Source organism: Chiloscyllium punctatum, chromosome 41, assembly GCF_047496795.1.
Source record: "Chiloscyllium punctatum isolate Juve2018m chromosome 41, sChiPun1.3, whole genome shotgun sequence".
NCBI lineage: Eukaryota > Metazoa > Chordata > Chondrichthyes > Orectolobiformes > Hemiscylliidae > Chiloscyllium > Chiloscyllium punctatum.
Window position 1 is genome coordinate 18,155,593 of NC_092779.1, and position 12,188 is coordinate 18,167,780.

The window sequence follows — 12,188 nt, forward strand, 5'->3', positions numbered from 1 at the left end:
AAAATGGGAAATGGACTAAAAAGGAACAGATAGATTCAATACCAGTATGACATGGTACATTTTGGGACAAAAGAAACAACAATAAGAATAACAATGTAAGGAGGCCATAGGAGAGAAGACTAATTTGAGAAGGATAGATTTCCTTTTAAGACTGCTTAAGCTACTAAATCTGTAAGTCAGCATTCAGTCAAAAATGAAAAAAAAACACTTCCTTTTTCTAATGTGTGACTGAAAGTTTCCACTTCAAAGACAAAGCTCAGACTGAGAAGCAAGCAGTGGACACGGTGTAGTAGGAACAGAAGTTACTGTAATCATAACAGCACTCTGTGCATGTACTTTCTAGATCTGCAAAAAGATGGCAGAGGTAAACAAAATCTTTAATATGCAAGCTGTATTTATGACAAAATTATTTATTCTGCTTTTCTAGTTGTTGAAGTGAATATATGTGACAGCTTAGTTTCAATAACAGCATTGTGAAGACACAACATAAGATTTAGAATTAACAAAGAATTGTGGGCGCTGAAGAACTGAAACAAACAAAAACATAAATTGTTGGAGAAACTCAGCAGGTTTGGCAGCATCTCCAGCAATTCCTGTTTTTTTGTTTATTTAGATATAACAGTTTAATTAATAATCTGGTTTTCACTAAACACTACTGTTATTTTTCAGATACCTGTCACTGGGTTTCCAGGCATCACTGATGATTATTTCTACTTTCTAATGTTTGACCCTTCACTGGTTTCAACATCTTGTGAAACATCAGGTGTCAGAAACTTTGGGAAGATTTTTATGCCCTGTTTTTATTCAGTTGTATTTCTGACAGGACTTCTGGGGAACTCTTTGGTTGTTGTGATATACATTTACTATGAGAAGCTGAAGACCGTGACAGATGTCTACATGATGAATCTGGCGATTGCTGACTTGTTCTTTCTCTGCACCCTGCCATTCTGGGCAGTTGATGCATACTCTGAATGGATTTTTGGAACTTATATGTGCAAACTTGTGAATGGCGCATACACAGTCAATCTTTACAGTTGTATGCTAATACTCACCTGTATAAGTGTCAACAGGTACAAAGCTATTGTTCAAGCAACAAAAATGCTTAATAATGGAAAGAAAATACTTCACAGTAAGTTAGTGTGTGTGAGCATTTGGGTATTTGCAATCATTTTGACTCTTCCAGAATTCATACTAAGCAAAGCGTATTCTGGTCTACCTGATAAAACAATCTGTACTGTAGTATATCCTTCCGATTTCAGTAGTGTCATCAAAGTGGGAGTGTATGTAACACAGTTGGTAGTGGGATTTCTGATACCCTTTCTGGCTATGATCATTTGCTACTCAGTCATCGCAAAAACTCTGCTCCAGGATAAGGGGTTTCAGAAGCAGAGATCATTAAAGATTATCGTTGCAGTTGTAGTTGCATTTGTGATTTGTGAGCTGCCATTCAACATTATTTTGTTGATGCAAACTCTACAGATCTTCAGCGAAGAAATTCCTAGTTGTGAATACACAGCAAATGTAGACTATGCAATTATTGTAACGGAGAGTTTAGCATATCTACACTGTTGTCTCAATCCTATTCTTTATGTATTTCTTGGTGTGAAGTTTAGAAATAGTTTTCTGAAGATTTTAAAAGATATTGGCTGTATCAGTCAAAAACAAATGGCTGGGCTTCTGAAAACTGAGTGTGAGACATCACGACCTGTCTCAGGTATCTCCGAAACAACAAGTATACATCCTTTATAACAGATATTGTTTGTACCAGTGTTGATTGCTGGAAATGGCATTATAATTTCACGAAAGGTTTTCCCATTGGAAGGATAGGACCAGCTCTATTTACCAAGAGTAGCCCCTAGACACCGATATTCCTACCATAAAAACAACAAATTGTAATTGTCTAGTTCCCACTCTAAACTCCCATTCCTCTGCCACTTGGCATTCATTAAAAATGCTGGAATCTGCTTTACACCACATATATATTAAATCAATAATAGTAAAGTGGTTGTCCTTTGTACAAAGAGATTTTTATGTTCTTCATTGCTGAATTTTTGAATGGCTTCCCTAATCTCTCTTTTCAACTTTGGTGGAAACTATGACCAAACAAAAATGTCAACTTCAATGACTGACTGTAATATCAGAAAATCAGTGCTTTGAACATGACCATCCTGGCTTAATTAACCTGAATTCCATTTTGTACAAGTTTCTTCTTACCATGTTTTAATCCAAAATTGTGAATAGTGTTTAGCAGCTGTAAGTATAAAATATGTTTAACAAAATGGAAATGTATGATTACATACATAAATGTTTGACAGATTCGTTTAATATGTTGAAGTCTCAGTCTTATAATTTATATATTTCTTGGAGAGTGTGGCGTTTGGATACTATTTTATTAGCCCAGAAAACAATTGTTGCAGATATGAAATATGAGACATTATAACCTGTGCCAAGCACATCCGACACGGACAGGAATTTAAAAAAAATTCATTCACAAGATGAGTGTGTCGCTGCTTAGGCCAGCATTTATTGCTCATCCTTAACTGTCCAGGGGACAGTTTAGAGTTAACCACATTGCTATGGGTCTGGAAACACATGTAGGCCAGACCGAGATTACAAGTATACAGAGGAACCTCGATTATTTGGCATTCGATTATCCGAATTTCAGATTATCCAAACGAGATTGCAAGGTCCCAATGCTTGGCTAAACTGTGTTATCCGGCATGTGATTATCTGAACAAAATGCTCCCATCCGTGTCATTCCGATAATTGAGATACCTCTGGATATGTGAAATAGCAGCATTTGCAAAGGAATCGGTGTATGTATTTTTAGAAATACGCATTAATGTGCTGTGCATTATCACTTTTTTCAGATTTCTAACATTTAGTGTCATGATTTTAGGTTATTTTTCCCTAAATTACTTAATATGTAATCAAATATTATCTGGAATATGATAAAAAACTCAAATTCGGGAGCTTTTAGAAAACAGCATTTTGAATAATGTGGATTATTTTAAAGAGACATTTTTGTTATATATGTAATTACTTATTACCATTATTTTATTCCTCACAGTACATCAAAACAATGGATCTGGATTTATCTTGAATTTTGGTGTCAATTTTCTTTCCTCCATAGTAACACATTATTTAAATGCATAACCTCACATTTTATTTACTTGATAATAATTTTATGGTTTATGGAGAATTGGACATCACATCAGAATAATGTAGCTCCACAGAGTATCAGCCATCACTGACTGTATGAGGATTTCTCTGGGGAGCCCTGGCATTGGGGATCTCTGTGAAGTGCTCTACTTGAATCTCCAGCCATGCTCTTCAGAATGCAAAACATCTAACCTTTTCACAGCAATGAAGGGGACCATCATCCTCAAGTTCTCCAGCTCAAGCCCTTTTCAAACAAGCATGGAAAATCTCTGCGGAATACTAAAACAGAACAGTACTGGAAGAATCAGATCAGGTCACTGTGGCTTTTGCAGCTGACCAGCTCAGTCGATAAACTTTGATATTACAGTCAGAGACATTGGTTCAAGAGTTTTGTTTTCAGGTAACTAGCGTAGCAGCAATGTCAGAAATACAGGTCAGAATTTTCCCAGGGTTTGAAAGGCATGGGCAAAAGTTGGGAAAACACAGCAAGAAGGTAAAAATGAGATTCTCAATGTCAAGAAATTTTCCCGTTAAGGTTTCAACAAATGAGAATCTTACTCAAAACTTAGGTTTTGATGGCCCTATTTGCGTGCATTCACATCTCATTATTAGCAAACATCATCTTCTTTACATCCAGACCACTATCCTCCCAGGTTACAGTGAGAAATTAGATGGCATCAATTCCTGATTTGAACACCAGACAAATAAGCTAGCAGTTGGCTGGTTCCTTCTCTGGGCCTCTGTGTTGACCAGCGTTCCCCTCATCTCAGAACAAAGTCCATGGGCAGTGACCACCTGCATCATCCAACCACAGAAGTTGTCACCGGCAAAGCACCAACCTCATATCATCATCATCATCATAGCATATCTTGGATTAACTTATAATGGATCTGCATTTCAATACTGCACTTTGGAGCTTACATTGTATTTGCCAGATCACTTTACACGCAGGGGCAGACACTCATGCAGCAGAATAGAATGCATTGAGGGCTATTAGCTTGCTTTCTTAGTATTCATTCACTCTGCACTTATTGAAAGCTTGCAGTATCTCTGCCTTGCTATTTTTGTACAAACAGAATGTCAGGTAGCTTTTCACACTTGCTAGCACTGAACACTCAATTAGGTGGACACGGTAATGTAAAACATTGTGTGTGTCAATGTCACAGCTACAGGATGTGACAGCAAACACACAGCATGCTGTTCAAATGAATGGCTATGTTTGAAAACCTAAGAGGAGTAGTTCTAAGTCTAGTGTTATGGACTAAGCCAGACCAATCAAAACATTCTTAAGCAGGCAGCTCAGACCATAATTTTGCAATTTGTTTCAGTAAGTGTACAGTGAAAATTACCTGGAGTAAGTTAGCTAGATTGACTACTAGATTTTAAAACAGACAAAAGTTTATTCACAAAATTACGCAATGAAACACAAAGAACAGAATAAAGAACCCCTACAGAACTCAACCTATCCAACTAGACTTAATTATACTGTTTCAAATATACACAACAGTCCCAATATGAAAACTCCCTTTAAAAACCATAAACGGATCACATGCTTACAGTTTAAAGTTGAAGGGCAGAAAAGACAGAGAGTTTCCAAACAGCTCCCTGTTGCACGTCCAACCAGATCAAGACTGAACTAAAACTGCTCAGCTCAGCTAGAGAGCTGACCACTCCCCTTTCATTATACAACCCACTTCTAAAACATGATCACTTTGGCTTGAAGTTTCAAGTGTTTACATATAAACAAAAGGCCTCACAAAATCCTTTTCATCTCTGATCAGAGCCCGGCCCAGTTTATTACCCCTCTGAAAAAATTCAAGGTCAGAGTCTCCTTAAGCCAAGGAACAGCTTTTAGAAAGAAAGGGGACTAGCTTTGTGACACTAGGGCCTGGTCCATTCTCAGTTAAAAAGGTGATGAGATGTCCCGAATGAGTGAGTAGGAATTGCAGAGAACAGGAAGAGTTGAGGGGTGATCTCATAGAGGAGAAAGTGAGGACTGCCCAATGTTGGAGATCAGAGTCAAAACGTCTGGTGCTGGAAAAGCACAGCACGTCAGACAGCATCCGAGGAGCAGGAGAGTCCACATTGAACATAAGCTCTTCATCAAGAATGTGATCTCATAGAGGTTTGAAAAATCATGGTGGGGCGGGGGGATCATAGATAAGGTGAATAGCAAAAGTCTTTTCCTCAGGGTATGGGAGTTCAAAACTAGAGGGCATATTTTTAAGGTGACAAGAGATCGATTTAAAAGAGAGCTGAGGGGTAAGTTTTTCCACACAGAATGTAGTTTGTGTGTGGAATGAACTGCCAGAGGATGTGGTAGATCAGGTACAGTTATGACATTTAAAAGACATTTGGGCAGGTAAATGAATAACAAGGTTTAGAGGGATATGGGCCAAACACAGGCAAATGGAACTAATTTAGTTTGGGAAACCAGGTCAGCATGTGTGAGTTGGACTAAAGGTTCTGTTTTTGTGCTATACGACTCTGTGTCTCGAGGGTTCGTTGAGTGAGAACCATTGAAGGAAAGTGCTGAATACAATAGTAAGAATGGTGGACCAAGAAATAGAGTAGTGTGAGCAAAGGGAACGTGGATGTACTTGTCCTTGTGGAGTGGCCGAGAGTCATTAACCTCATTGCAGCGTGTTCCCAGGACTGTGGCCAATGCAATGGCCTGGGTGGCTACTTCAGACCAGGCCGGGAGCATTTGAAATGGCTGTGATTTAAATACACCAATGCAACATAAATGCCATAATGTCCCAGCACCAGCAAACATTTCCAACTACTGCTGAGTGCTAGCAGGGTGAGACAGGCAGTACTGGAGGCAGGATGCATGATTAATAAGGTTTGCCAAAATGTGAAAAAATTCACTCACATTATCTGTGCATCTACACAAATGTGAAAGTATCCTTTCCATAAGTACATAGATAATGCACAAAACACTTCGAAGATTCATCCTTGATTTCTTCAAGAAGTTATCATTATCCATCTAATCTTAGGTGGAGATTCACCTACAATGGATTATGTTTCTGCTCCTGCAGTTAACTGTGGTGTCCTTCATGGATCTACCCTTGGCCGCCTCCTATTTCTCTTTTATACACTGCCCCTGTGCAACATCATCCAACAACACCTGTTTCCCTTAGTAGGGTGATGATATCCACCACCACCATCTCACAGAGCCCCTGGCTAGGTCTCTCCACTATATCTAATTTGTCAAACAACTTCTCAGACATCCTGTGTTGTGTGGGTAACGACGTAGAGTCATAGAGATTTACAGCATGGAAACAGGCCCTTCAGCCCAACTTGTCCATGCCGCTCAACTTTCACAATTAAACTAGTCCCATTTGCCTGCATTTTGTCCATATCTCTCCATACCTAACCCATCCATGTATCTGTCTAAATGTTTGTTAAATGACAAAATCGAACTTATCACCACCACTAGCCCTGGTAGCCTGTTCCAGACGTTAACCACCTTCTGTGTAAAAAAAACTATCCCTCTGTACCCTTTTGTAAATCTCTCCTTCCACCTTAAACCTATACCCTCTAGTTTTAGACTTCTTTACCATGGGGAAAAGCTGTTGGCTATCTACCTTATTTATGCCCCTCATGATTTTATAGAGTTTTTATATACTTCTGCAATAAATATTGAGAAAACTGAAGCCTTCATCTTTGGAACACACTACAAATTCTGTTCTCGAGCTATCAACTCCAGTACTCTCTCTGGCCACTATATGAGGTTGAGACAGGCAGTTCTCAACACTGGTGCCATATTTGACCCTGAGCTCACCTCTGACTACGTGCCTATGTCATCAGTTTTATTACCTATTTCCATGCCTAGAATATTGACTGACAGCATTCACTTCCCTGTTACCTCTGGACATGACTATTCCAGTGTATCCCTGGATAGCCTCCCATGTTCTAAACCTTAAACCATCTACACCCTGTGTCTTAAGGCACAACAAACCCATTCACCCATTATCCCTTTGTTTGCTGATTTACATTGGAGACGATAAAATGTGGAGCTAAAGAAAGCACAGCAGGGCAAGCAGCATCACAGGAGAGTCGACGTTTCAGGCAGGACTCTTCATCAGCCAGTCTTGAAGGGTCCTGCCTGAAACGCTGACTCTCCTGCTCTTCTGATGCTGCTTGCCCTGCTGTGATTTCTCCAACTTCTCATTTTATCAACTGACTTTCCAGCATCTGTAGTCCTCACTATCTGTGGATTCCTTTTTTTTTGAAAATATATTTTTAGCAAATTTTTTTAACTTTGCAAACATATAAAATTATTAAAAAATACAATCAATAACAAATATCAGTATAATAAAAAGAAAACAAAACACAAATTACTTCTGTCTACTAACTACTAACCTACTCTATAATACAATCAAATCATAACACTGTGGAAAGCAACACCGATAAATAAGTAAATAACTAATAGATAAAAAAAAGAAAGAAAAGCAAAAATAAAACAAAAAACACAGAATAAAGAACAGCTCTGCTCGCTGCAAAGCTCCCAAACAGAGGAACGGGAGCATTGTATATATACCCGTATTAACTCAGGAGAACCCCTCCAGGACCCAAGGCTTGACAAACCTAACCATCCTGGTTAAACAAACGGCCTAGTTAAAATAACTGACAAATCTATATCCAAATAACTCAAGTAGGGCTGCCATGTCTTATAAAAATGGTCTGTTGTGTGCTGCACGATGTTTGTAAAAAAGTCCAAGGGAATGTGCTCCATAATTAATTTCTGCCACCCCAGCAAGCTCAGCGGGTTCTCAGACACCCAGTTCATCAGAATATTCTTCCGTGCACAGTATGCAAGAATATTAAATAGTTTCTTCCCATGCCCATCTAAAGATGGTAAATTCGGTAGAGCTAAGAGGAGAGATATCGGGTTTACTTTGACTTCAGTCCTCAATACCCTCCCTAACTCTCCCGCCACAACGCTCCAGTAAACACGGAGCCTGTGGCATGTCCAGAAGCAATGGGTAAGAGTACCTACACTTATTTTAGATTTGGGACACACTGAAGATGTCCCTTATTAAAATTTGCCAGATGGTCTGGTGCCAGATGAACCCTGTGCAGACCTTTTAACTGTGTAGCGCACATCCTATTACAGATTGAGATCTTTCAAGCATTCTCCCATATGATCTCCCATATTATAGAAGAGCTCTTGCTCCCAGACCTCACATAACCGATTAATATTCTTCCAGGCCCTGCCACCCAGCAGGTGATAGAGGGCACTAACCGAAAGGGTGCTTGTGGAACATAGCAACAACCTCTCAGTATCAGGCTTAAAGGGCTTAGTGAGAAGCATAATCTTCTTCTGGATGAAATCCCTAACCTGAAATAAAAACGGAAAAGGTCTCTGCTGTGCAACCCGTATTTGTGGCTCAGTTGCTCAAAAGACATCATAACCTCCCCTCAAACAAGTCTTCCAAACCAGAAACTCCTCTCGCTGCCCATAGTTTGAACCCTGAGTCCATCATCCTGGTCGGAACCCTGGCATGCCAACTATAGGCGTAAGTGGTGAAGTCTTGGATAAGCAGCACATCGCCCTCCATGTCTTGACTGTATTAATGACAATGGGGTTCTGGCAGTGGTCCATAACTGTCCTCATCTTATCCATGAAAAACAGATTAGTAAGATGGCACTTTGCTTGGGGGGGACCTCAATATCCAGCCATATTGAGTTTGGTTTGGTTTCCTACCCAACTGCAGACAAAGGACAGCAGGGAACTCAACTGATACCTCCTGATGTCTGAGAAATCAACTCCTCCCCTCCTTGAGGCAACTGCAGTTTAATAAGCTTGACGAGGGGCCACCCACGATGCCAGAAAAAGGAAGCTTCCCACAAGCTTCCACAGCGTTGACCTGGGAAACATTATAGAGAGCATACACATGGGATAAAGCAAACGAGGAAGAACATTCATCGCAATGAGAGATATTTGGCCCAGCCATGAAATTGGAAGAGACTCCTATCTCTGGAGATCTCACCTAATATTGTCGAGCAAGTGGGCAAAGTTAGTCTGAAATAACAGGTCAAACTTGGGGCTGATAAAAACGCCTAGGTATTGGAACCCTGTGCGTGACCACTTAAAAGGGAATTTAGGACTATCTTCAAATTCTGGCACATCCTTAAGGTTCCCCAAAGGCATAGCCTCCGATTTTGCAAAGTTAATCTTATATCCTGAAATAGCCCCAAATGAATTGATACATTGTATCAAATGGGGTATGGAGGTCATCAGATTCGATGAAAACAGAAGGACATCATCCGCATACAGTGTAATCTTGTGTGTCCTCGATCCCAACTCCGGAGCAGTTATGTGGACTTTCTGACGAATGGCCTCTGCCAGCAGCTCTATTACCAATGTAAACAACAGCAGTGAGAGGGGGCTGCCTTGCCAACTTGCCCCTACCAATCCTAAAATTCCCAGACTTCACCCCGCTGGTGATGACTGCGTCCCAGAGGGTGGTGATATAAAACCTCCACCCACCTAGAAAAGACACCACCCAATCCAAAATGTTCTAAGATTTAAAAATGATATGGTCATTCCACCCGGTTAAATGCTTTCTCTGCATCGAAGGAAATCACCAACCCATGAATTGATTGTTGCTGACAAACCTTGACCTTATTCAGCAACCTTCTAATATTATTAGAGGATCTACGGCCCATTATAAAGCCTGTCTGGTCCTCTTTAACAATATGGGGCAACACCTTTTACAATCTCAGTGCCAAGATCTTGGACAGAATCTTGAAATCTGAATTTAATAGAGAGATGGGCCTGTATGAGGCACAATCCTCAGGAACCTTCCCCTTCTTAAGAATTAAGGAAATATTAGCTTCTCTTAAAGATGATGGTAGGCGTTCATGCATATAGGAGTGATTGTACATCTCCAACATCGGCCCTGACAGAATCCCTATAAACTCCTTATAAAGCTCACCCGGGAGACCATCAGGACCAGGCTCTTTCCCACTCTGAAGTTGCTTAGTTGCCTCCTGTATTTCCTGAACTGTCAAGGTGGCATTAAGGAGAGAGGCCTGTTCCAAGGTTACCCCTGGGAGGTCCAGGTTCATAAAAAGGCTTCTATTTTAGCCCTCCGGTCCTCGCAACCTTCAGACTGATACAATTCCAAGTAAAAGCTCCAAAAGGCCTCATTAATCTTTTTAGCATCATATATAAGGACCCCAGCACTGTCTCTGATTGCAGTAATGGATTGGGGAGCACGTTTTTCCGTGTCAGGTACACTAAATACTTCCCTGGCATATCCCCATATTCGAACAGCCTTTGTCTAGCAAAAGCAAGTTCTTTCTTTGCATTTTGTGACAGTATTGAATTCAAGGCAGCCAGGAGGGCCTTGATCTGCTGTAGCTTACTCACCGAAGGCCGCGCAAAATGTGCCGCCTCGGCGGCTTTCAACCGCGTCTCAAGTAGACGCTGCTGTTCCTCCTTCTGTCGTTCCGGCTAGCTGACTAGGAAATAACTAATCACCTAGCAAAGGCCTTAGCAATCTCCCATAGCATAGATGGACTACTAGCTGTGCCTGAGTTGATTGTCAAGAATTCCTGAAACTCCTTCAAAACGTATTCCACAAATTTGGAATCTTGAAGGAGAAAAGGGTCCAAACGCCAGTGCCACAAACCTCGCCCTTCACTCTTGGCCTTAACCTCCAAATATACCGCCATGTGATCAGAGGTAGCTATATTCCCAATTTTACAACCCATAATCGAATCCAGAAGGGCTGACGGAGCCAGAAAGAGGTCAATCCTCGTGTGACATTTATGTGGGTTTGAAGAAAAGGTGAAGTCCCTGCCGGTAGGTTGAAGACATCTCCAAATATCCACCAGCCCCAACTCCTCGCATAAGTCAACCACCAGCTTAGTCTGCGAAGAAATAGTTGGGGGCCCACAAGGCATCCTGTCCACTGTCGGACCCAACATTGGATCCCTGTTAAATGACAATCCATTTTACACTTCTCATCCTTGGTTACAAATCCCTTATTCGCCTCGCCTCTTATATTTCTAGTGGGACAAGTAATAGAGCAGAGTATGTGCATCCTCTTTTCTAATGTTTCCAGTGGGCTTGTGTGATTTAAGCCCTTCTCATGGATGGATCCCTGTCCTCTGGACACAGATAGCATTGGAATGGTCATAATTGTGTCCATTTATGATCAAAATATGGAGTGAAGCAATCTGAAATAGAAATGAAGCATTGCTGCTGCTGCCTTACCTGATTACCCTCAAAGCTACCATTAATGAGTGCAGGCTAGCCAGTACAGTTCAAAGGCTGCAATGAGATTTGTTGGAAATTAAGAATACATGAAACAAGGGGCAGCACGGTGACTCAATGGTTAGTATTGCTGCCTCACAGCACCAGGGAGCCAGGTTCGATTCCAGCCTCGGATGACAGTGTGGAGTTTGCACATTCTCTCCATGTCAGTGTGGGTTTCCTCCCACAATCCAAAGATGTGCAGGTTAGGTGAATTGGTCAAGCTAAAATTGGTGTAGGGTAGGGAAGGGGGCTGGGTGGGTTACTCTTTGGAGGGTCAGTGTGGATTTGTTGGGCCGAAGGGCCTGTTTCCATACTGTAGGGAATGTAATCTAACAGCAGAAATAGGCTATTTGGCCCTCCAAGTCTGCTCTCACGTTGAATAAGATTATGGCTGATTTGTTTGTGGTCTGAATTCCACATACCCATCTGCTCTCCCATTCTCTTGCCAAACAATAATCTATCAGTGGAGAGAGAAACAGAGTTAATGGTTTGAGTCTGACATGACTTCTTCAAACGTGAAAATGAACCAAAGAAGAGGCACATCAGACTCGAAACGTTGACTTGGTTTCTCTCTCCACAGATGCTGCTGTGATTCACCAGCATGATTAGATTCCCTACAGTGTGGACTCAGGCCCTTTGGCCCAACCAGTCTACACCGACCCTTTGAAGAGTAACCCACCCAGACCCATTTCCCTCCGACTAACACATCTAGCACTACGGGCAATTTAGCATGGCCAATTCACCTAATCAG

The 12,188-nt window shown here is 41.1% G+C and overlaps 2 protein-coding genes across 6 annotated transcripts in view; one reads left to right on the top strand and one right to left on the bottom strand.

Annotated features, from left to right (window-relative positions):
- The window catches only part of fyco1a (FYVE and coiled-coil domain autophagy adaptor 1a), a 170,841-nt gene that overhangs the window by 38,639 nt on the left and 120,014 nt on the right, over positions 1 to 12,188 (bottom strand). The window lies entirely within an intron of this gene.
- Positions 272 to 2,461, top strand: LOC140464896 (C-C chemokine receptor type 9-like). The gene is made up of 2 exons (XM_072560489.1): positions 272 to 364; positions 670 to 2,461. The coding sequence occupies exons 1-2, from the start codon at positions 356 to 358 to the stop codon at positions 1,747 to 1,749; spliced, it is 1,089 nt and encodes a 362-aa protein (XP_072416590.1). The 5' UTR covers positions 272 to 355; the 3' UTR covers positions 1,750 to 2,461.